The sequence below is a fragment of the Notolepis coatsorum genome (assembly GCF_963971535.1).
Source record: "Notolepis coatsorum genome assembly, chromosome: 5".
Taxonomy (NCBI): Eukaryota; Metazoa; Chordata; class Actinopteri; order Aulopiformes; family Paralepididae; genus Notolepis; species Notolepis coatsorum.
The window spans coordinates 28,020,046-28,046,816 of NC_140169.1; the positions used below are offsets into that span (position 1 = coordinate 28,020,046).

General features: G+C 40.7%; 1 protein-coding gene across 1 annotated transcript in view; it reads right to left on the minus strand.

Annotated features, from left to right (window-relative positions):
• Positions 1-26,771, minus strand: part of LOC311228136 (titin-like) — a gene marked incomplete at its 5' end in the record, with an annotated part of 313,904 nt that overhangs the window by 253,615 nt on the left and 33,518 nt on the right. Inside the window, 15 exons of the mRNA XM_084314051.1 lie at positions 5,309-5,359; positions 5,880-6,236; positions 7,231-7,419; positions 8,152-8,277; positions 8,602-8,886; positions 9,439-9,670; positions 10,060-10,228; positions 10,401-10,545; positions 11,515-11,775; positions 17,421-17,681; positions 18,433-18,693; positions 19,900-20,163; positions 20,710-20,970; positions 21,527-21,787; positions 24,401-24,664. Coding sequence (XP_084170177.1) covers positions 5,309-5,359; positions 5,880-6,236; positions 7,231-7,419; positions 8,152-8,277; positions 8,602-8,886; positions 9,439-9,670; positions 10,060-10,228; positions 10,401-10,545; positions 11,515-11,775; positions 17,421-17,681; positions 18,433-18,693; positions 19,900-20,163; positions 20,710-20,970; positions 21,527-21,787; positions 24,401-24,664 — 3,387 coding nt within the window. The remainder of the gene's footprint in view (positions 1-5,308; positions 5,360-5,879; positions 6,237-7,230; positions 7,420-8,151; positions 8,278-8,601; positions 8,887-9,438; positions 9,671-10,059; positions 10,229-10,400; positions 10,546-11,514; positions 11,776-17,420; positions 17,682-18,432; positions 18,694-19,899; positions 20,164-20,709; positions 20,971-21,526; positions 21,788-24,400; positions 24,665-26,771) is intronic.

Here is a 26,771-nt window from a genome sequence, read left to right on the forward strand (position 1 = left end):
AAAGGCAACAGGTGAGTCGGACTCAAAAGCTTGTTTGATCTGAGAGACGTTCACCAGAGCAGCAGAGGTGTGCAGACCACAGCCAGTTATAGCTGGAGGTTCTCTGGATACTTTGGTTTTGGGTCTCTTAACACCATCAGACATACTGACAGGAGACTTTGTCATAGTGTCAGCTGATGGTAACGGTGCAAAAATGTCTCGCTCCACTGCTCTGCCACCTTCTGAAAACTGAGTAGGCTCTGCAAGATGTAATGACGCATCAGAGACACTCACAACCTCTCCCTGCTTATTTCTGGCAACACATTTATACACCCCAGCATCAGTGTATGTGAAACCATCAATAAACAACCTGTACATTTGATCGTGCTCCTCCACTCTGTATTTGCCAGGAACGATGTCGAGGCAGACGTTGTTGTGATACCACACCACCTCTGGGTCAGGTTCTCCTGTGACTACACACTGGAACACAGCAGTCTCTCCTGCTGAGCAACTAATGTTCTCCAGCCCCCCGGCGTGCTGATGGGCCTCCCCAGCCACATCAAATGAGAACTTAAACTTATGTTTGGCAGTCTGAGAGGCTCCATCGTCACTAGGCACATCTGGGGCTTGCTCTCCATCTACAGACACAGACGTATTCTCTCTGCCTTCCTCCATCATATCTGGGAGAGGAGTGGGAGCTGTGACCCTAATCTCAACTGAAGAGGAGGCCAGAGGGTCATTAGAGGTACGGGGTCTGTGGACTACTGCCTGAGGCACCTGAAGCGTGGCCTTTCCTGTGTCCATGTAGGACTGTAGTTCCTCCTCCATTAGCCTCTCCTGCTCTCCTGTCGCCACCACCTCATGTGTAACCCCAGGGGTTCTAAACAGCCTGACATCTGAGATCTGCAAAGTGGCACTGCAGATGGATTTGCCATGCTTGTTGGTTATGACACAGTCAAACGTTCCCTCGTGGTCTGTGGTTGGGTAGTAAACAGTGAGCTTTGATTCGTTACATTTGTTCATTATGTCATAATCAGGGTTGTGAGCTAGTGGGTGGCCATCTTTGAGCCAGGTGACGGTTGGTTGAGGGTTTCCTTGGAACTGGCAGGTAAACTCTGACATCATACCTATCTTCACTCTCAAGGATGATGTTTCTTTCACAAATATTGGAGGGGAGCCTTTCATAGGCACATCTCCTCCTGTCATGGTTCTCACCTCCTCCTCTCTGCTCCCCCTTTCCTCTCTCCTTAGTGCTACATGGTTATCCTGATCTCCCCATGTCGAACTCTCTACCGTAGCCCCTCCCACCTCTCTCACCTCAGCCTGGAAGTGCTGGCTGCTGCTTTTATCCACAGCCATGGCATAGTCCTCCCTGCTCCTCATCTCCATGCCCCTCTCCTGTGCTAACTCATCTGGTTGTTGTTGTTGTTGATGTTGTCGTTGTGGTAGTTGTTGCTGTGATTGTTGTGATGTTTGTTCATCCAGAGTCCACCCAGACTCAAGCTCCACCCCCTCCTCCTGTTCCAGAACATCCTCCTGCCAGTTCAGGATGCGCTGAGCCAAAGCTTCCTCCTCACTCACAAAGAACTCGCTGTCAGTCTTCAGCCTGGTCTCACGGCCCTCTGTCGGCAGCTCGCCAGCAGGTGGCCACCGGAGACTCTCGTCCGGGTCATCCCGGAACCCGGCGGGAACCGACTCACTCAGCAAGAACTTCTCTTTTGCTGTTTTCTCTGGGGAAGACTTTCTGCATCCAACCACCTCAGCCTGAGCAGTTTGTTTTGAAGCAGAAGCCCCATCTGCAGTCTTCTCTGCCTGGTATGGTGAGTCTGCCCCAGCCCACTCAGATTTAATCTCCACAGCTTGCTTTTGTTCAGTCACAATGTCTTGCTGCCATTTCATAATCCTCTGAGTCAGGGCCTCCTCCTCAGTGGCAAACTGCTCACTCTCGGTCTTCAGCTCAGAGATGTTCTCTCTGGACAGCTGGAGCTCATGCTCCTCCCTTGTCCTCTCTGCTCTGGCTTTCATCCTAGGTGACCTCTGGGTCAGCGAGACTGATGCCTCTGCTTCCAATTCTGCCGACCTGGTTTTTACCCTGGGTGATCTCTGGGTCAACGCGGTCGATGCTTCAGCATCCATCTCTGCTGCTCTGGCTTTCATCCTGGGCGATTTCTGGGTTAACAGGGCAGAGGTCTCAGCTTCTTCTGCTCTGGCCTTCATCGTGGGTGATTTAGGCAATGACAAGACTGCAGCGACTGTCCTTTTTTCGACCATCTCCTCTTTGGGATAAACATGCTTATCGGATTCAATGTATGGTGGCCCTGTTGGTGTGGGGAGGTCAATGTCAGGCTCATATAACTCCTCCTGTGACATTCTCATCCCTTTCTGCCATTTCCTGATCCGCAGAGTGAGGAGTTTCTCCTCACACTCCATCCTCTCGGCATCCAAGCTCTTCTCATAGGCAGCTTTCAGAGATCCCCCTTTGGCTTCCTCTCCATAAGGCTCTGACCCATCCTCTGTCCCAGTGTCGCTGAGGAACCTCTCCTTGATTGATTTGGTTGGCTTTGATTCACTGTGTGATGCCCCCTGGTTACCAGCCACCATGCTGACAGATTCTCTAGTCTCTGTGTATGTTTTTCGCTCTGTGTATTCTAATGTATCCGAATATGAAGCCTTGGTCTGGCCCAGCTCCATCTTTGTAGCCTCCATCCTGTCCTCGGGGACCTGACTGACATGTTTACTTCCTCTCTGTTGGAACTCACCCTCTGCCATAGGCTTAGATAAAGTAACGGCCCTTTTAGAAACATGTGTTTCAGAATACTTGTTCCTCTCCTCCCGCTCCCCCCGTGACAGCCCCGTGTCCACCACCTCACCTCTCATGAGTTGAATGGCCCTAGTTCTAGACTGAGGTTCAAACGAGTGCTGCCTCGCGCGCCGCCGCTCGGGCTCCCCGCTCAGGGAGGAGGGGCCCAAGGTTCGAGCCTCCCTACGACCGTTTCCCAGGTCATGAGGTCGGTTGGATTGCTGAACGTCAGGGAGAGAAGCAGGCTTCCTTACCCTTAGCCTGTCCACATAGTCTGAATAGCTGGGCTCACTGGTCACAGACTCCAAGTCAAACTCGGACGAGGACATGGTGGAGATGGACATCCTCTTCTTCTGTTTCACGGCCTTCTGCAGTGTGGTAAGTTTGGTTCTCACCTCATTGTGAAGACTCTCCGTGTCACTGAACCTATCACTGTATCTGTCACTGCACCGGTCGCTGAACTTGTCACTGAACCTGCTGCCACCTGTTCTCCTGTCACAGTAAATGTCACTAAGCCTGTCGTTGAACCTCTCTGCCCTTTCAAACATGGGCGGAGGAGACCGGCCGCGCTCAGAGGCCGTCTCCAGGCGCTTAGACTCTTCCTTCTCTGGCTCTTTGGCTTTGGACGGTGAAGAGGTCCTGAAGAGGACAGTACGCACCAGGGCACCCTGAGATCTAGACCTTCCCTTGTGGACTTGAGACATCTTATCGAATGGAGACCCAACGCACCTGAGATCAACTCTAAACTTCCTGTCTTTCCTCTCTTCTACCATGGTGTCTATGCTTGCATGGGCTAATGAAGAGCGCCTAACGAAGCTAAGGTAGTTAGCGGACTGTTCCTCCCTCAGCGAGACCAGCAGTGATGCTGTAGACTCTGCTGACCCCTCTGGGTTTATGGCCATCACTTTGTAGCTGCCTGAGTCTTTCTCTGTTATGCTATCGATAACCAAGCTGCTGGTGTGCATGTGCATCCTGCTCTCAGTACAGATCTTGTGTCTGTGTTCTTTCTGAATAGGCCTATTGTTATGGAACCACAGAATAGTTGGGGTAGGGCATGCAACCAGTTTACACTTCAACTCTGCCGGGTCACTTTCTACAACAGACTGGAACTTTAGCTTCTTGGTGAAGGAGGGTTTGATGTTCTCAGTCCAAGAGTTGATGGAGGAGGTTCTGCTGGAGCATCGATTGGCTGACACCAGGCCATGATCCAGGAAGTCCTCAGTGTCAGAGAAGGCTCCTCTCAGTGGCCGGCTCCTGCTGAGGTCTGCCCTGCTTGGTTCTGTCCTGCTGGGCTCTGTCTTGCTAGGGTCTGTTCTGTTGGGGTCTGCTTCGCTAGGGCCTGCCCCCACTCTGCCTTCATTATAAAACAGTTCTGAAACAGACAGAGAGACCTTCAATACAAACAGCCTCCGGGGTAAAAAGAAGGAAAAGGAATTTGAATGAATCATTAATGGAAATATTAAATGCATGCTGCAAGTCACAAAACCATAAGAAATAACAATTTCACTCACCATATTTGTTCGAATAAACGCAAGACTTGATTCTTTTTATAAGAAACCTGCAGCAGGTTTTGATCCTTCTTCTGTGGACATTTCTTCAAAACATAAATTACTTAAAAAGGCATAAATGTTTTCAAAATAAGCTGATCAGCTGCTGACATTTGCTCTTTTGTGGTTTTGGTCTTTGGTTCAGGTAGATATGTATTACTACAATATTCCTTACCTGACTTGCAGACAGGAGAATAAACGCCCTTTCTAACCCTTTGACTTCGAGGGGGAATACCAGTGAGAAACATGGCTCTCCAGTGATAACACGTCATGTAATCCAAACTTGTTCAGAGGACATTTTAGAATAGTGTGAGAAGGCGTTTATTCGAACTAATATAGTTTACTGGTGTTATTTAGAATGCAACACACAGGAATCACATCCCACTATCTGCAAGCCAGTCTTAGAAATATGTTTTGCATGAGGAAGTAATCCGTTCCAGATGCAAGAAACTTTAGGAAACAATGAAATAAGATGTGGCTACTTCCATATCTTTTAAAGAGGCATTTCAACTATGGATGCTTTAAAAGATACACATCCTGTACCTTGTATTTTCAGCAGACCATAATAACCCTCATGCCAGAAGAGAAAACTGATGGATGCAAACCCCCATGTTTAAAAAAATAAATAAAAATGATACAACAAGCAAGTCGATGTTCGTTGGTGACCACGGTAATTTACAATGTATTGAACAACAGAGATGCTGGACCATTTTTTTTTACTTCAAGACACTGTATACTGTTGACATGCATCATGGACATTCGGAGGTGCTTCAAAGGGATAGTTCAACCTAATGATGACTTTCCATGTGAAACATTTATTAAATGAGCAGTATTGAAATTTGATTGAACTGTCCCTTTTTATGTACGTTGGTGAGGATGTGGATGATCTGTTTGTTTGTTGTAGCGCACGCTCGCGCATGTGTGTGTGTATGTGTGTGTATATGTATGTGTGTATTGGTTAGGGAATCCTGCTGTATCTTACCTTTGACCTCTTCCTCAATCTTGGCTTCAATCTGCTGTCTGGCGTGAGTCGCTGAGGGGAGGAAACAGAGGCACATTAGTGAGACAGATAAACACGTTTCCTGGAGGGAGGGGGAGGGAAGGGAGGTTGGAAACACACAGGAGAGGACAGTAAAGGTGTGGAGTGAGAGAACCTCCACACACTGTGCTGCACACCCTGGCTTCACACACTGTGCTGCACACCTGGCTTCCCTCTATCACACTGTGAGGTTAGTCAGAGGAAAAATGTGAACATGAAAGATGGTGAAAGTAAATCAGTGGAATCATGGGAGAGGAAAAGAGATCTGCTGCTGGACTCGTGGATGGGGATGGAGGAAGGAAGTTCAGTGGTGGGATGGAGGAAGGAGGTTCAGTGGCGGGATGGAGGAAGGAGGTTCAGTGGCGGGATGGAGGAAGGAGGTTCAGTGGCGGGATGGAGGAAGGAGGTTCAGTGGCGGGATGGAGGAAGGAGGTTCAGTGGTGGGAAGGAGGTTCAGTGGCGGGATGGAGGTTCAGTGGCAGGAAGGAGGTTCAGTGGCAGGAGTTGAGGTTACCTTCTTCCTTGGTTACGGTCAGGGTAGCATAACACTCTGCTGCTCCAGCACTATTGGCTGCCTTGCAGGTGTACCGTCCAGCGTGCTCAGAGAAGGCATCGACTATGATCAACGTGGCAGTGTTTGTGGTTTCATCAAAATGAAAGACAGTGTTGGTTGTGGGTTTAACAGGCTGCTGGTTGTGGAACCAGCTGATCTCTGGCTTCAGCCTGCCAGAAACACAAGCATGAAACCTGGCCACCTCCCCATGCGGCACAACACAGTTGCTTATTGGATGGATGAAAGTGGGTTTCTTTAGACTGCCGACGCTGCTGGAGACATGCCACTGAGACTCACTGTCCACTGTTTGTTTTGCACCTGAAAGGAAGCATGGTCATCCACTTTATGTATTGTATCATGGATTTCAATTTTAAAAAGCCCTGTACTGTAAGGGAAAATTATAACATGGTCTGATACTGTTAAAGGTCCAGTCAGTGATACAAACAAATTAGTAGCCCCACCACCAAAAATAAACAAAAAGAAAATAAAAGGAATGGAGACGTGTTTTCGTTCTCTAAGTGATTGACTGAGCTCTTGCTATAATGACTAAAGACTAGACTAAATATAGATGTATATAGATGAGTTATTCATTATATTCACTGTATTTTGTGTCTGATTCATAAGAAAGTTCCAAAAAGCTTATTTTTCATCTACAAATCTAACTAATTTACATGATAAAAGATATTTAAAATCACTGATTGTGGCTTTAAGAGAAATAATGCATGAATAGATGCTGAACTATTTGTCATATATAAGCTAATTACATGCAAAGAAATCCCATGAAGTGCCCATACACAAAATGTAAACCATCTTCCTTTCTTCCTATTAAATTATCTTTTTAAATATGTAGGTTACATTGATGGGAACTACGTCCAATTTAAGTTAAGTTCCTATGTTATTCCTATTCATACATGTTATTCCAGTCAAAAGCACAATAGTGAACATGAACAACTCTCTGGCTAATCCAAAAACTAGAGTGCTATAACTCAAATATGATGTCATCAGGTATAAAGTCTGAACCTGCTCCTTGGGAAAGATGTTATAGGTGACACTGAGAGCACCCAGGGGAATGTTCTATTTATACATGTGCATTTTCTGTTTTAGAACTGAGAACACTAGGCTACTATAGAATGAAGCTCATTTGGGTCTAAAAAATCTGTCTCTCATTCATTGGCTACGGAGCAGCTCCAGACTTTATACCTGATGACATCACAGGTTTGAGTGTTACTTTTCTGGTTTGTGGCTTTGGGAGAGAGAATAAGGTCATGTTAATTTGGCTGGTGTTCTGTTGTCATTTGGTCCATAAACTCACCGTCCAGTTTGAGTGTGGCGGAGCAGGAGACGGTGCCGGTGCTGTTCTTGGCAACGCAGGTGTACTTGCCCTCATCCTCGGGGTAGACCTTGGAGATCTCCAGCTGACAGCTGTCATCAAACTGGGACATCCTGAAGAAGTCTGACTGCTTGATCTCCTTCTCCTTATGGAACCAGCTGATCCTCACATCTAGGGGACATATTATTATCATTATTATTATCATTATTATTATTATTATTATTATTATTATTATTATTATTATTATTATTATTATTATTATTATTATTATTATTATTATTAGTGATATGTGGACACAGTACATTGGTCAATGGATTATAGTGTTTTCATAGTGTTCACAACTTTCCATACAAAGGAATGAGAGAAAGGAGAGATCAGATACTAAAATGGATATCGTGCTGCAATGATCAACAATTTGTTTTTATAATCTAAGACTATTTACCTTCAAGGCAATAAAGTGTATCATGAATGTAATTGTCACTGACAGCAGCCCTGAAGTGTATCACCATTAAATGGTTGACACCAGAAGGCCCCACCTATACTGTAGCTGCTGGATTCAGAAGGTGTGGGATATTTACCAGATGTAGCAGATAATATATTTACTATGACTACAAAACAATATTATGTATTAAGTGATGGCAGTACCCTAGAGTGGTTTGCAACTACTGTTGGTCTAATATTTGGAACCTTATATGAAGATTGTACCGATACAGCTGGGAAAACTGAAAATATATTGTACTGTACTATTGTTTGAAACGAAATACATGAAAATAAAAATAAATATAATTGTTCAGTGATTAGTATTAATAAAGCGTCTCTGTGGATTTACCAGTAAAATAAAATAAAGCTGAGTATGTAAGATAAATGAAAAATAAATGAGTAATAATAATAAAGAATGGGTACCCTCTCCATGGACGCGGCAGTGGAAGCGCGCAGACTCTCCCTCTTTGGTCGTGGTGTCAGAGATGGGAGACATGATGACGGGAGGAGTCATGGGACCAGCAGATTCTGGAGACACCACCTCAGACACTGAGGACAGACACACTATTAGAACCATAGTAACCAATAGTAACCTAACATACTGACACCGCCTCAGACACTGAGGACAGACACACTATTAAAATCATAGTAACCATAGTAACCTAACACATTAACACCAACCTAACACACTAACACCAACCTAATACACTAACACCAACTACACACTGATCTCTAGCCAAGAGCTATCAAAAAGCTTCTGAAATTTGAGAAATGTATTGACTGCAATGCAATGAGAAAGACGTTTTCAAGCAGAAGACAAGACTTTGAACAGCCCATATCAACTAAGTTCTACAGGTTTCATAGTACAGTCACCTTCCACGTTGAGCGGTGCTGTGCTCCTTGCCACGCCGACCTCATTCTTGACCTCACAGTTGTAGATGGCGGCATCCTCCGGGAAGACTTCGATCAGGAGCAGCGTGTGCTCGTTTCCTTCGTGCAGGAACTTGCACTTGAAGCCGGGGGACAGAGCCTGGGAGTTCTTGTACCAGAACACCTGTGGCTGTGGCACGCCAGACACCTGCACTGAGAAGCGGGCTGGTTTGCCAGCCTCCACAGACAGCTGCTGCATGTGGCGGATGATCTGAGGTGACTCTGGGACTGGAGAAAAGAGGAAACATGACAAGGTCTGTTGAGACACAGGATGACAGTAGGCCTCACATTCACACATTCACAGCGGAGGCAACCATACAAGGTGCCAACCTGCTCATCGGGAGCAGTTAAGGAGTTACGTGTCTTGCTCAAGGACACTTCAACTCGCTGGGGGAGGCGCCGGATTCTAACCGGGAACCTTCCGACTACCAGACGACCTCTATTTTAGAACATTAGACCAACGACGTCCACTAATAAACCTTAAAGAACTTGTAAGTCGCTTTGGATAAAAGCGTCAGCTAAATGACTAAATGTAAATGTAAATGTTAAAGGTAGAAACTGCAATGCCATCAAACAGTGACCTCTAGGCAAAAGAGCCCCACTTTTAATAAAGCATTTTTCTGAAATGGGGAAATAATAATCACTATTTTCTTCACCGTTCTGTCTATGCTTGTCTATGCCGTGAAAAGCCACCCCTCTGTTTTTAGGTACACAAACCAAAAAGGTTGAGACATTTATCCTTGTTTCATCATGTTTTGGACCTGAAAGAATGGGACTTACTGTTGACACGGAGCTGCATGGTGCTCTTGTTCTTGCCAGCGATGAAGGTATATTCTCCAGCATCACTCCTGAAGGTCTCAGAGATGGTCAGACGATGGATCTTCTTGATGGTCACATAGTTGAACCTCTCCTCGGCTGAGAAATGGATCTCCACTCCGTTCCTGAGCCAGCGGCCCTCAACGTCGTCCTCGTTCACCTCAAACTCAAATGTTGCTCTGTGCTTCTCAATAACCTGAAAAGAGAACAGTCCTCATGTTTTAGCATTTCTCCTTTGTGCCTTTGAGCAAGGTGAAACTTAAGCTTATCTCCATCTGAATAGGGATTCTATACTTTTCTGGAATCAACATTGTAATCTAATCCTCTCTCTGACTCTTTATTGATATAAATTGTTGCTGTTTTCTTAAGGGGAGTGATCAGAGATATCAGTGATATACCGAGGCAGTAGGACTTAACTAGTCTATTCTGTCAGTACTTGAGATTAAGACACAAGTAACAGGAAACACATGAAGGTTCTGGTGAGATCTGATCCCAGGCCAGCAGGGGGGTCTTAACCACTACAATAGCTCTGGGCAAATTGACTGCGTCACATTTTAATGTGATGTTGTTGTTTTTTTGTCTCACCGTGATTTCCTTCTCTGCTGGTTCTGAGATCCTGACGTCACGTCCCTCCACGATCATGTGGGCCTTGGACACGCTGGATCCGGCCACAACAGAGTACTCTCCAGCATCACACACACGAACCGTCTGGATCATCAGGCGATGCACATACTTCTCAGCCGTCACCATGAATCTGAAAACAAACAGTTTTCAGTCTGACTCTGGAGAACACGGTAAGTGCATTTCCCATAATGTTGGCCTGCAGGCAAACCACGGTGAGAAATTATAGTTTTACAAGTGGGCCCTGCATTACAGTTTCACCACAGCATCACATTGTTAGGGGGGAGGAGAAGTGCAGTTGGTACCTTTCTCCAGACGTTTCCAGCTCCAGTCCATCTTTCATCCACATCACCTGGATGTTTGCCTCAGAAACCTCACATTCAAATATGGCCTTCTTCTTCTCCGTCACCTTAATGTCTTTGATCTTCTTGGTGAATTCAATCACATGGGCTGGAAAACATGAAAACAGGCTTAGAGATGAACGGCAGATTCCAGAGATATACTGAGACATAACACTTAATGGTGCTATAGATAACATTCAGCCACTAGATGCTGCACTAGAGCACCGCACCAGCATATCATTTATCCAATCAGGTGCATTCCACATACACGCAACATGTAAATACATTTTGAATGAATTATGAATTCATTAATCAATCATTTTTTTCAGACTTTCCATTTTAGTTGCTAACTTAAGACTGACTTGGATACTCAGATATGCTCTTAATTGTGGGGGGGGGGGGGGAAACATTGCCACCTTTAGTAATAGCAATAACAAAATGACATGGTTACTGCCATATAAATGAACTAAAAGAACATAACAAATGTGTCCCTAAATGTTGTTACTGACATAAGAAAAAGGTTTAATAAATACCATTTATTATTGTGTAGTTCTGAATTCAGACGGCTGAATAAATAAAGTACTCAGTATTTGTTGAGTTTTATTAGTTTGTTTCTATATTAGTGTTATTAGATGTGAATATGGTGTTTGTTATAATTGCTTAGATATGGTACATTTAGTTTGCTTCAGTTTCGATGTTGTAATTGTGAAACCACAATTACGGTTTAATAAATACCATTGATTATTGTGTAGTTCTGAATTCAGACGATAAATCTACTACTCAGTATTTGCTGAGTTTTAATAGTTTGCTTTTATATTAGTGTTATTAGATGTGAATATGGTTATAATTGCTTAGATACGGTACATTTAGTTTGCTTCAGTTTGGATTTGTAACATAGCATTTCTTCTCTCAACAGTCAAAAGTTTTAAGTCAAAGACAAATCAACTGAAACATTTTAAAATTGATTATGAAGCTCCAGATGGAAACATTTATTATTTTGACGTAATAAAATATCCCTAAAATGAACCCAGTGAAAGATCTTTTTTCAAAGAGCCTCTCATCAAAAGTCAAAACTTACCTTCAACAAAGAGGTTTGCCGATGTGGCGGCAGCTCCTGCTGTGAACTTGTACTCTCCACCATCTCCGAAGTGAACGTTGCGGATGGACAGGCTGTGAGTCAGCTGCTTGCTACGGACTTGACACCTGTCTGATGATTTGATCTCCACTCCGTTCTTCAGCCACTTGTAGGTGATGCTCTCGTAGTTCACGTTCACCTCAAAAGTAATGGTGTCTTTCTCCTTGGCGTTCAGATCCTTCAGCATGGAGGTGATCTGGATAACTGAGGAGAGAAGAACAGTTGAGGGCCATTACGTACACATTAAAAGGCACTACAAGAAAGATTTCCCCATCAATATATCATTTTGTCCATTTCTTGGCAGGATTACTGCAGAAATAACAGGGGTCCTTGGGACATAACATTGTATCAAATGGGGATCCTTGTCATAGGATGGAATGACCACTGTTCCACCAGCTGTTCTGTTGTAACATACAAGAGCTGTTCTGTTGTAACATACAAGAGCTGTTCTGTTGTAACATACAAGAGCTGTTCTGTTGTAACATACAAGAGCTGTTCTGTTGTAACATACAAGAGCTGTTCTGTTGTAACATACAAGAGCTGTTCTGTTGTAACATACAAGAGCTGTTCTGTTGTAACATTACAAGAGCTGTTCTGTTGTAACATACAAGAGCTGTTCTGTTGTAACATACAAGAGCTGTTCTGTTGTAACATACAAGAGCTGTTCTGTTGTAACATACAAGAGCTGTTCTGTTGTAACATACAAGAGCTGTTCTGTTGTAACATACAAGAGCTGTTCTGTTGTAACATACAAGAGCTGTTCTGTTGTAACATACAAGAGCTGTTCTGTTGTAACATACAAGAGCTGTTCTGTTGTAACTAGGGATGCTCGATATTGGCTTTTTTACCGATACCGATATTCCGATATTGTCCAACTCCAATTTCCGATACCGATACCGATACCGATATCAACCGATACCGATATATGCAGGGTTTCCCCCCCAAAAAACGGAATAATTTCAGGTAACTAATAATTTCACTGGATGCATTCAAAAGGCTTTCTAAATGTAAGCATTATCTGTGCAAAATATGATCATTAAAAAAGTAAAAATGAACATTTTAAACCAACATGCATACTTTTGACAATAAATAAAATAAGAATTGGTTCTTACTTGCTTGCCTGGGTAAATAAAGGTTAAATAAATGTTAAAAAAAAAAAAAAAAAAAAAAAAAAAAATGTTATTGTTTTTTTTTTTTTTTTAACCGATACCGATATTTTCCGATATCACATTTTACTGCCGATATCGGCCGATAATATCGGTCGGCCGATAATATCGGACATCCCTAGTTGTAACATACAACAGTCATTATGTTGGAACATACAACTGTTATTATGTTGGAACATACAACAGCTGTTATGTTGGAACATACAACAGCTGTTATGTTGGAACATACAACAGTTGTTATGTTGGATTATACAACGGCATGCACATTTCTCGATTCTGATTGGCTGAAACAGTCAAGTTACATGTGGGTATTTGTAATAACCCCATGCTCTTGGTCCCAGGACCCGCCCACAACCGCATTACTATCACTCCGCCATGCGAGTTTTTAGAAGTGAAGGCAAGATGGCGGACACGCCGGACAGTAAACGTTACGAAAGGATATGGTGATAGGGTCATAAAGACTAAATGAAAAACGATTCTGTCACGGCGAATGTGTTAGTTTCTTAAACAATGTTGGATGATGTAATTGATGGGTCATTTTTTATTTATTTACTTTCTATAGAAGCAGCTGGGAGGTGCGCTGTTTTAAGTGAGCGTGGATTATTGAATTGATTGATTGATTGATTGATTGATTGCTAATTTGATTACTGTCCGCCTTGTTTCCAACTGGTGAAGTTTAGGCACTCTTTCGAAGTCGCTCTCTTTCGAAGTTGGTTAAGGTTAGAGTTTGTCTTTAGAGCAGGGCGATAGACCACCAGCCCTGATTCCAAACTCTAACCTTAACCAACTTCGAAAGAGAGCGACTTCGAAAGAGTGCCTAAACTTAACCAGTTGGAAACAAATCAATCAATCAATCGCTAATTTTATTACTGTCCGCCTTGTTTCCAACTGGTGAAGTTTAGGCACTCTTTCGAAGTCGCTCTCTTTCGAAGTTGGTTAAGGTTAGAGTTTGTCTTTAGAGCAGGGCGATAGACCACCAGCCCTGATTCCAAACTCTAACCTTAACCAACTTCGAAAGAGAGCGACTTCGAAAGAGTGCCTAAATTTAACCAGTTGGAAACAAGGCGGACAGTAATAAAATTAGCAATCAATCAATCAATCAATTAAATAATCCACGCTCACTTAAAACAGAGCACCTCCCAGCTGCTTCTATAGAAAGTAGGTTTAAAAAAAAAAAAAAAAAAACTCTTATAGGGCAAAGAACCCCCCCCCCCCCTATATAGGGCAAAAAAACTTTTTTTTATTTGTTTTACCTACTTTGTATAGAAGCATCTAAGAATGAAGTTCTATAGAAAGTAGGTTCTAAACAAAAGAAAAGTTGGATGTGTTAGTTTGTTGGATGTCTAGTTGAAAGACAGTTGGATGTGTTAGTTTGTTGGATGTCTAGTTGAGACAGTTGGATGTGTTAGTTTGTTGGATGTCTTAGTTGAGAGTCAGTGAGAACAGTTGGATGCACTTCCGAGCTGCTTCCACATGGAGGCAACTTCTTTTAATTTTTTTTGGGGACTACTTTTTCTGCGGATGGTTTTTTCAATAAATCTTCAATTAATGTGTGTTTATTGTATAGCAATAAGGTTGGATGAATGCGCCAGTTGTATAATTAAGCATTACATCACGCGCAGGAGTGGTTTGTGAACAATAAACCATGCCTAGGGGTGGTCGTTAGACCCCCCTAGGCATGGTTTATTGTTCACAAATCACGACTGCAAGTGGTGTAAAGCTTTTATACAACTGCCACATTCATCCAACCTTATTTCTATACAATAAACACACATTAATTGAAGATTTATTGAAAAAACCATCCGCGAGAAAAAGTAGTTCCCACAACTACAAAAAAGACAATTTGCCTCCATGTGGAAGCAGATCGGAAGTGCATCCAACCAACTAACACATCCAACTGTGTATTATTGGAATGATTGAGAGAAGTTGCCTCATGTGGAAGCAGCTTGAAGTGCATCCAACCAACTAACACATCCAACTGTGTATTATTGGAATGATTGATTGAAAATTGTATTACCAGATGCAGAATGGGTACAATACAGTACGGCTCAATACACACAATTGTTAAGGGAATGCAGACCTACTTTCCATAGAACTTCATTCTTAGATGCTTCTATAGAAAGTAGGTAAAACAAATTAAAACGTTTTCTTTGCCCTATAGGAAAAAAAACGTTTTCTTCGCCCTATTCTTTTATTTATTTTTTTAAACCTACTGTAGAGGGCCTAAACTTAACCAGTTGGAAACCAAGCGTACAGTAATAAAATTAGCAATCAATCAATCAATCAATCAACTCAATAGGCCATGCTCACTTAGAACAGCGCAGCACCCAGCTCTCTCTCAGTCTGACTATCCCCCGCGTTGCAGGCAGAGTGTGTGTGTGTGTGCGTGCGTGCGTGCGTGCGTGCGTGCGTGCGTGCGTGCGTGCGCGCGCGCGCGTGCATGTGTGTGTGTGTGGGGGGGGGGTGGCGGTGGGTGGAGACTAGAGCGAGTGCTGACAGTCGAAAGGAAAAAGAAATTGAAAAAAATATTGAAAATTAATCAATCAATCAATCCGCGATTTTTCTTTTGTTACAGAATGATTCAAGACCCATCAATTACATCATCCAACATTGTTTAACCGACTAAGACATTCGCTGTGACAGAATCGCTTGATATTTAGTCGTTTAGTCGCTATCAACATATGTAATGTTGTAAAGATATGTAAAGATTATTGTCCACCTTCTTGTGATCCGGCGGATTGATGTGATGTGATTCGGTTGTGGGCGGGTCCTGGGCCAGCAAGCGTGGACTGATCGCAATACATACGTGTAAATGGACTGTTTCAGCCAATCAGAATCGAGAAATTTGCATGCCGTTGTATAAAAGCCATTATACAACGGCATGCAAATGTCTCGATTCTGATTGGCTGAAACAGTCAATTTACACGTATGTATTCTTCACAATTCCACGCTCCTGGTCCCAGGACCCGCCCACAACCGAATTACAATCACTCCGCCGTGCGGATTTTTAGGAAAAAACAAGATGGCGGACAACAATCTTTAACAAATGGATATGTTGATAGCGTCATAACGACTAAATATAAACCGATTCTGTCACGGTGAATGTCTTAGTTCTTTAAACAATGTTGGATGATGTAATTGATGGGTCATGAGTCATTGTGGAACAAAATAAAAATTGCGCGGATTGATTGATTGATTAATTTGCATTTTTATTTTTATTTTTTGGAAGCAACTGGGAAGTGCGCTGTTTTAAGTGAGGGTGGACTGAATGGATATGTTGATAGCGTCATAACGACTAAATATAAACCGATTCTGTCACGGCGAATGTCTTAGTTGCTTAAACAATGTTGGATGATGTAATTGATGGGTCATGAGTCATTGTGGAACAAAATTAAAAAAAAAAAAAATGTACCTACTTTCAAGCAGCTGGGAGGTGCGCTGTTTTAAGTGAGCATGGCCTATTGAATTGATTGATTGATTGATTGATTGCTAATTTTATTACTGTCCGCCTGGTTTCCAACTGGTTAAGTTTAGGCCCTCTTTCCAAGTTGGTTAAGGTTAGAGTTTGTCTTTAGAGCAGGGCGATAGACCACCAGCCCTGGTTCCAAATTCTAACCTTAACCAACTTCGAAAGAGGGCCTAAACTTAACCAGTTGGAAACAAGGCGGACAGTAATAAAATTAGCAATCAATCAATTCAATAACCCACGCTCACTTAAAACAGCGCACCTCCCAGCTGCTTCTATAGAAAGTAGGTTTAAAAAAATAAAATAAAAAAAATGTCCTATAGGGCAAAGAAAACTTTTTTTAATTTGTTTTACCTACTTTCTATAGAAGCATCTAAGAATGAATTTCTATAGAAAGTAGGTTAAAAACTAAAGAAAAGTTGGATGTGTTAGTTGGTTGGATGTCTAGGTGAAAGACAGTTGGATGTGTTATTTGGTTGGATGTCTTAGTTGAAAGACAGTTGGATGTGTTAGTTGGTTGGATGTCTTAGTTGAAAGACAGTTGGATGTGTTAGTTGGTTGGATGTCCTACTGAGAACAGTTGGATGCACTTCCGAGCTGCTTCCACATGGAGGCAACTTCTCTTTTTTGTTGTTGTGGGAACTACTTTTTGTGGCGGATGGTTTTTTCAATAAATCTTCGATTAATGTGTGTTTATTGTATAGCAATAAGGTTGGATGAATGTGCCAGTTGTATAAAAGCATTACACCACTTGTAGTCGTGGTTTGTGAAAAATAAACCATGCCTAGGGGGGGTCTAACGACCACCCCTAGGCATGGTTTATTTTTCACAAACCACTCCTGCGCGTGATGTAATGCTTTAACATACAACAGTTATTATGTTGGAACATACACCAGTCATTATGTTGGAACATATAACAGCTGTTATGTTGGAAATAAGGCATTGAACAACAAAAGAGAAATATAAACCAGATGTATTGACTTAGCATCTTATATCCCATCTAAAACTCTGAGTAGAGTAGCAATGTCAAGCTTTTCCCACACTTTACAGGAAATGTTATGCTCTCAACCAACCACTAAACAGAAATTAGACAATTTCTTAGTTTTGTTGTCAGTCTTCCAACATGGCAGCACATAACCACGGAAACCACTCTCCATATACTTGTCACAGGCCAAGAACCTGTTCTATCGTTGGTTCAGACGATATGGTGAACTTACGGCTGACAGTCAGAGTTGCAGAGACTCTGTCGTTTCCACAGACAAATGTGTACTCTGCAGCATCATCTCTACTAGTGTTCATGATCTTCAGCTGGTGAAGTTTGCCCTGGACCACGATCCTGAACTTCTCACTCATCTCAATCTCCACACCGTTCTTCATCCAGGAGGACGGGACGTTGAAGTGAGAAACTTCACACTCGAAAGAGGCCACATGGGTCTCTGGAACCTCGACGCTCTTCATGGGTTTGGTGACACGCAGAGCTGAGGAAGATCAGTTGAATCTCAGATTAACAGCTGTGCTTTTCTGTCTAGTTCTACACGTTATACCCTCACGTTATACATGTGCAATTAAAAAAACATATATATAGACATTTTTTAAATAATAATAATAATAATAATACAGAAAATAAACAAACAAAATAACTAGCTAACTAATGCCTTATCTCCAATAGCCAGTGTTTAGCCATGCTGTGGCCTGTCTGGCACAAAGTGAGCATCTCCAGTGTCTTTAGAATGTGGTTAAACCTGGCTGGACCCCGGCTGAGACAGACACCTTTCACAACCTGGCCAGACCGGACCAAAGCCAACTGGGACTGTTGTATCATCATGGTTTAGCTTGTGTATCACAGTTGGTGGTGTGCATTTTGAAAGCCAGGTTTCAGCTAGCAATCAGAGTGTTTACGAGAAACGCAATGGAGACACAAACCATACCAGACCATGGCTATCCACAGCCAGGCTGAACATAGTTAATGGAGACAAGGCTTTCTAACCATCAAACTAGCTAACCAACCAACCAACTAACTAACGAACTAACCAAATAACTAACTGATTACATGTAACTAGCTAACTAACCTAACTAACTAACTAACTAACTATTGTAGCTACCGTAACTAACAAACTAACAAACTAGCTATCGAACTAACCAACAAACTAGCTAACTAGCTAGCTAACTAATTAGCTAGCTAACTAACTAACTAGCTAAATACTAAATGTAACTGGTAATAGTCCTTACACTCCACGGTGAGGATGGCACTACATTGCAGATGTCCCACCACAGCGGTGTACTCTCCACCATGTCTGCTGTCTACGTTCTGGATAACCAGCTTGTGGGCCTTCCTCTCAATCAGCATCTTCACATTGTCGCTGGGTTTCAGCTCGGCATTATTCAGCATCCATTTCACAGGGATGTCATCGTGGGACAAACTCATTTCAAAGGAGGCAGTGGCATACAGCAGTGATGTCACATCCTTTATCTTCTTCACTATCTTGATTGCTGTAAAAATAAATAAATAAAACAAAAGTAGTCAGACTCGCACAAATCTCTCAGGTACTGGGTCATGGCAGATTCAAAGGCTCAATGACTAAGCCAATGATGCTGAAATCCAGATAAAGGAAACAATGGTAGGCCAGCTACAGAATAACGTTTAAAAGCAAATCTCTCTTTTTCCCCCACATTGCAGTGCAGTATGAGGTGACCTTATCGGTACCTTAATCTAGATAAAACATACAAAATAAAGTCAGTTTATGAAACGGTAATAGAGTCACACAGTAATTAGAGATAATCAGCATGATAAATAAAGTTCATAGTAATAACCATGTTGCCCAGCATCTAATTCTAACCTGCTACACAGTGGATTAAACAAAAAGAGACTTGATACTTGACTTGGACTTTCACTCAAAGACTTCAGACTTGACTTGGACTTGAGACACACACACACACACACACACACACACACACACACACACACACACACACACACACACACACACACACACACACACACACACACACAGCAAACATAGATGAACATACATACACTCTCAACACCTGCTTTATGTTATTCTGTGGAGAACATGTATTTTCTTTTGTCTGTTTTTCTTGCCAACTTGGTTTTGCAGCAGTGAGAGCAGAGAGCACAGCACATGCTTTCGAGCAACACTGTACTTATTGTATTTATTTTATGCCTATTCTTATGTCTGCACTTTCTACATTGCACTACTTTTATTGTCTTTTTATACCTATTCTTATGTCTGCACTTTATGCATTGCTTTTATTCTGTCAACTGTATGCAAATGTTATGCCTATGTTAATATTATGCTTTTTGCTGTGAAGCACTTTGAGCTGCAATCCATGTATGAAAGGTGCTATATAAATACAGTTATTATTATTATTATTATTATTATTATTATTATTATTATTATTATTATTATTATTATTATTATTATTATTATTATTATTATTATTATTATTATTATTATTATTTTTAGTTTTTTTATAGATATTGAACTGAACATGTTTTGCCATGTCTGTTTGGCTGTTTTATTGATCACTGAGATCACATTGGAATGAAGTTGGTTCAATGTAAAGAACAAGCAATAAACACTTTTTTTTTGCTTGCTACATTGAATGTATAGAAACTGGTAGCTTAGCTCACTACACACAAGTAGCTTTCATCATAGATAACACAAATCCACTTACTTTCCACAGTCAGCCTGGCGTTTGCAGACAGTTTTCCCAGTTTGAAGGAATACACGGACTCGTCGTGTGTGGTACAGTTCTTGACCATCAGAGTGTGGACCATGCCCTCGAAGGTGATGTGGTATTTGTCGCCATTCTTGAGCTCCACGCCGTTCTTGATCCACTGGGAGCCCTTGACGTTGCCGTGGGTCAGCTCCAGGGTGAACACGGCCTCCTGGGTCTCCGTCACGCTCAGGTTCTTCAGGGTCTTCTTGACCTTCACAGCTACAAGAGAGACAGCATGGAAACCAGTGCTATGTGATGCTAATGACACTGATGTACAGAGAAATAAACATGGAGAATGATACATATTGTCTAATGTCTATTGTTTGTAGTTCTGTGTTTTTTTTATAATAATAATAATAATAATAATAATAATAATAATAATAATAATAATAATAATAATAATAATAATAATAATAATAATAATAATAATAATAATAATAATAATAATAATAATAATAATAATAATAATAATAATAATAATAATAATAATAATAATAATAATAATAATAATAATAATAATAATAATAATAATAATAATAATAATAATAATAATAATAATAATAATAATAATAATAATAATAATAATAATATTTCTACCAATGCCTTGTTAACAATCAGTGATGTGTTGTCAGTCTATGTCGTAATGTCATAGTCTTATTATTGTAAAGTTATTCATATCCTATGAAGTGATTCAAATGTTCATGATTATTGAGAGAAGTAGTTCAGCTCCCCATTGCTTTGAATAAGGAATGCTAAGGCGCTTACCCTCCACCCTGAGGTGTGCAGACGTCTTGGAGGTGGCCACCTGGTAGATGTACTCCCCTACGTCCTGGGGTCTGGTGATGACAATGACCAGGCGTCTGACCGCCCCTTTGACTTCGCTGCGGATGTTCTCGTTAAAGTCCACCGTTTGTCCGTCCTTCAGCCACTTGCCCTCCGCCTTGGCGTTGGCCACCTCGCACTCCAGCTCAGCGGTCTGGGACTCTGCTACGGTCACGTCCTGGAGGGGCCTGGTGATAGCGCCGCCTGGTGGTGGTGGTAGAGAAGAAGAGCTCCGTTTTATAAAAAAGGGAATTTCAATACAGCTTTTATGGACATTCAAACCGTTTTGGGGGAGATTTTGAGCAGGTCTTTTGGGGAAGATCCGAGGAGTTGTGGGGAAATTGTGAGCCGGTGTTTGGGAAATTACTAGGGAATCTCAGGGAAATTCAACTTTACATATTTGACTTAGATGTCTCTCCCTCCATTCACTTCATCTTATAAACACAATTTCAAAAAAAAATCATTCCCTTGTGAAGAGGAAGTTCATATACCTTCTATGTGTAATTTCCACATCATTGTGTGACTCAAACTGTCAATCAAACCTTTCCTCAATAAGCTGCATTAGAGAATATAATATAATATCAAATAATAGAGATACTTTATTTATCCCGAAGGAAATGCAGCACTACAGATCGCTCACAGTAAACAGTAAACATTTAGGTAGTCAGAAACAAAATCCATGAATAAGAATAGAAATAAGAATAAAGAATAAATAATAAAATAGGATCCGGGTGAACAGTCCTGAACATGAATGCCCTACCAGAGACAGAGAGCTTAGCACTGGATGTCTTCTCGCCAGCATGGAAGGTGTACTGCCCATCCTCGTCCTTCATGGTGTCGATGATGGTCAGAGTGTAGACCTTGCCCTTGGTCTCCATCTTGTATTTGGGACCGGCTTTGAGGTGCTGATTCTTGAAGCTCCAGACTGGGTCGATGCCAGTGTGAGAAACCTCCACTTCAAAGGTGACATTCTGGGACTCGGAGCAAACCCTGTCCTGCATGGGCCTTACGATCTGTATCTCTGGAAAATCACAAACAAGACAACAAGGTGAAATACAGTCAAGCATCAACCTAATTTCTAAGACTGTCTTTGGTTAGTTCAGAATTCAGTTGTGAATTTCAGCTAAATTCCTTTTCATTTCATGGTTGTGAATGGGTAAGGTTCACACAAAACTATTGTAATTACAGGAGAAATATAATTAATATAAAGATTCAGTACATTGAAAAGCGTGTTTTTCAATCTCATTGCATTTTTAAACAGAAGGTATGTTGATGTTAAGTTACCTAAAATGTTAGAACTGTTGTTGTGAAGATTATGACTATTGATATTTATTCCCCTGGATATCAAAATCCCCTGAGGGGGCGTGGCCTTCTGTTCAGTAGACGCTATAGATCAGGGGTCTCAAACTCGCGGCCCGCGGGCCAATTGCGGCCCGCTGGATGATATTTTGCGGCCCCCTACTTGACATTATTTTTTTTATTTTTATGTATTTTTAATTTTTTTGTTATTATTTTTTTTTTATGTTGTGGGACTTGTACAGCACTTTGTTCAACTTTGTCAGTGCTGTAAAGTTTAAAGTTTCTATAGTGTCGGGGGCGGCTACGTGGCGTAGTGGGCAAGGCGCTCGCCACGAAATGCTGGAGACGCTGGGCTCGCCTGTTCGAGCCCAGCGCTCCACATTTGCTTTCAGTTTAGCTGGTCGTCCGTACTAATACACATTGGCCGTATTAGGGGGTGGGAAACTGATGGGTGGGGATCGGGCGTTGTGGACAGCGACTCCTACAGGTCGGTTGGTGCGCTTGCGCAGTAGAATCAGGAAGTGTCGGGGGCAGCGTGAGCCTCCCACGCGTTACTCCTCGCCACTGAGAGATCGAGCTGCGCAGGTGAAAAGATGCGACTGCTGTTACCTCAAGTACCGGAGGGGACTTGTGCTATGTATGACTTAGTCCACATTGCAGCCGGCTTGTGGGAGGCAAGAAACAGCGTCCGTGACAGGGGAGGGTTGAATTGGATGATACGAAATTGGGATGGGAGAAAATATAGAAAATGGGAGAAAAAGTGGATAAAAAAATAATAAAAATCTATAGTGTCTAGTGAACAGAAGGCCACGCCCCCTCAGCCTACTGAGAGTTAAGCATCTATTCTATACCGTCTAGTGAACAGAAGGCCACGCCCCCTCAGCCCAAGCATCTATTAGGCTGGTAAATATATGCCTCCTAAAATGTCTAAACGGAAGTACAGGAAGTACAGGCTACAGGCTTTCCGGTTTCGACAAAACAATTATAGAAACATGTGAAGTGCACAATATTTCCTCGTTTAAGCCACTGCAACGGCTTTGCCTGAAGAATTTACTACATGACCGGGACGTTCTAGCTTGTTTGCCGACAGGATTTGGGAAAAGTTTGGTCCGTTCGGAGGCAGCTTCCAGGGGAAGTACATACACCGGAAATTCTACCCCACAGACACTTTCGGCAGTTGTTCTTTACCAGGCTTTATCTCACGGAGATAAAACTAGGAACAAGGTTAAGCACCTATAGTGTCTAGTATAGCTGACCCCTATTAATCGATTAGTCGACTAATCGGTCGAAAAGAGCCGTAGTCGACTGGCCAACCTCTTAGTCGAATAAAGTTATTTTTTTTTTTTTTTTTTTTTTTTTCGACTAAGAGGTTGGCCATATATATATATATATATATATATATATATATATATATATATATATATATATATATATATATATATTAATATATATTTTTTTTTTTCAAAAGAAAAGAGGCCTAGAAGCGTGGCTAACGCTAATGGCACGCATACCAGAGGCTAACTGCCTACGAAAACAGGCACAGAGGCACTGAAAGAGGATTTCACCCATCTAATGCACACACTAGACTAGACAAATATCAAGATGTATCCATCAGTAGACCAATTGCATGCTTTTGCAGAGGACAAGAAGCCTTCAGTCGACTTCTTCAGACATTAAGCACCCCCAACAGCCCAAATGGAATGATAAAAAATTTAAAAAAAATATATATATTTTTTTAAATATTATACTTTTTTTTTTTTTTTTTTTTTTTTTTGTCGACCAATTTGACTAACAGCACATTTTGGCCAATCCTAGTCGACCATCCAAATCCTTAGTCTGGGACAGCCCTAGTGTCTAGTGAACAGAAGGCCACGCCTACTGAGACTTTGCTGTGCTCAGAGAGGGTGAACTAAATAACTATATATTTATTTTTATTAATAATAAACATTATTTGTATATACAAGAATTGCATAGCTTTAGTGTAGTGTAGCTTTAGCTAACTTCAGAATGATGCTGAGTGAGTGTAGTCTTAGCTAACTTCAGAACAATGCTGAGTGAGTGTAGTGTTAGCTAAGGTCAGAAATGCACTATACCTTTGTGATAAGTCAACGTGACATGCATCTTGCTTTATTTTGTTTAACTGAAGGTGGCGTATTGTTCATGTGGTCCGCTATTTTACAGATTTTTCAGGAGTTTGTGCAACTTCACTGTGGTCTGATGCCTAACATTACTGCAGGCAACACTTGTGTGTTTCAACAACGGGCAGTGTAACCGACATCGGCTCGTATTGAGCCGACCCTGTAAACAGAATATTTTCTGAGAGGAAGAATCTTACTCTCGATAGACAGTCTGCAGCTGGTGTCAACTTTTCCAACCACCAGTTTGTAGTGTCCCTCGTCAGAGGCAAAGGTCCTGTTGAACACCAGACGCTGCTTGGATCCTTTCGCCACCAGCTGGATTCTCTCACTGGCCACCAGAAGCTTGTCATCGTGGTACCATTTCACTGAGCTGACGTCCTGAGCTGAGATCTTAGCCTCCAGAACAGCCTTTGTTCCCTCAACAGCAGACACATCCTTGAGCGGCAGCGAAATGTCAATGGCTGTGAGGGGAAAAGAGAAGGAACGTCACGAGAGCCACATCATAGAAAATGTTACGATCTAGACTTAAGGCTGAGACCACTTATCGATTTAGCGATAATTCTCGATAACTGGCGTCACTTATAATTCTTTTTGCATGTGTAAAAAAAATTATATTTTAAATAAAGTTTAAAATACCTTTTTCTTTAAAGAAAAAAAGCTGAGCGAGCTGCCAGTAGCGATCAGGACGATGCCGTAATAATAATAATAATAATAATAATAAAATATATATATATTTATTATAACGGTTCCGCATCGCTGATATCGCTGGCGATATCAGCTGGTAGACGTCGGGCAGCCACCATTTTTTTACACCATATTTGGAAGACCCATCACCACCATCACAGCAAGTATTAGTCCGCAGCTCTTAGAGGAACTATATAATTGGCCCTCGACACAACGGGCAGATTTTTTTGTAGGTTTTCCCAGAGCGTTCGGTCAAAGAATTTATTTCTCCGGGGAATCCGAGCTTGTTTGTGCATTTCGAAACGACTGTGTAAGTACTGTTTACACTAATTTGTTGGACTTATTATAGCATTCGTTAACGTTTATGACTGTCTATAGTGTTTGTGAGATGTTTTTCCAGAGATTCTGGTCATATTTTCCACTCAAAAAGCTTGTTTTCAAAAGTACCGCTGTGTACTAATATTTTCACCCAGGCTGCAGTGCATTAGCTGCTGAGCTAACGCGTGACTAACGTGAACACAATTAACGTATTTATTTTGCAAATGCAGTGTTTTCAAATAGCCACATTGCTGTATTTAGTGTATTCATTAGTGGGTCATATTCGTATATATAACATATTTCATTTTATCAACCTAGAATTGACGACAATGCCTAGCTGCTGGACACTAGCTCCCATGCTATTAATTGTAATTGTAATTACCATCACAATATGTAAAAATATATATTTTTTTGTATCTAATCTAATCTAACTTTTGAACAATAGATGCTATTTCTAATCTGTCAGCTGTTCTATATTGCCAACAAGATTGTCTACATTCCATTCATTACACAAACATCTGAAATAAGCAAGGAAAGTGCTTGAAAATTAATTTCTATCTTCCAAGTTTAATTTCAACAAGTTCAAGTGCAACTACATATGAACCATAATAATACAAATTATGATGATAACCATACACTTATTTTATATCATTGGAAAGCCCTAGTTGTTAGCTTCAGAATGGTACCAAATATGAGGTACTTTGAAATACCCAGTAACTAATAATCTATCACAAACCAATGCAAGTTCATGTTCAGGGATTTCCTAAATGGACCAGAGGATCCGAGAGTAGCGATCGGGACGATGCCGTAATAATAATAATAATAATAATAATAATAATAATAATAATAATAATAATAATAATAATAATAATAATAATAATAATAATAATAATAATAATAATAATAATAATAATAATAATAATAATAATAATAATAATAATAATAATAATAATAATAATAATAATAATAATAATAATAATAATAATAATAATAATAATAATAATAATAATAATAATAATAATAATAATAATAATAATAATAATAATAATAATAATAATAATAATAATAATAATAATAATAATAATAATAATAATAATAATAATAATAATAATAATAATAATAATAATAATAATAATAATAATAATAATAATAATAATAATAATAATAATAATAATAATAATAATAATAATAATAATAATAATAATAATAATAATAATAATAATAATAATAATAATAATAATAATAATAATAATAATAATAATAATAATAATAATAATAATAATAATAATAATAATAATAATAATAATAATAATAATAATAATAATAATAATAATAATAATAATAATAATAATAATAATAATAATAATAATAATAATAATAATAAATATATATATATTTATTATAAAATAAAATAAAATATTTTATTTTGATAAATAAATCGATATTTATCGATAATTGTGTCCCGCTTTATCGATTCTTCCAAATGGCATATCGTCTCAGCCTAATCTAGACTGATGTAATGGAATTCCTGTGTAAATGGATACATAACAAGGTATCATACTGATC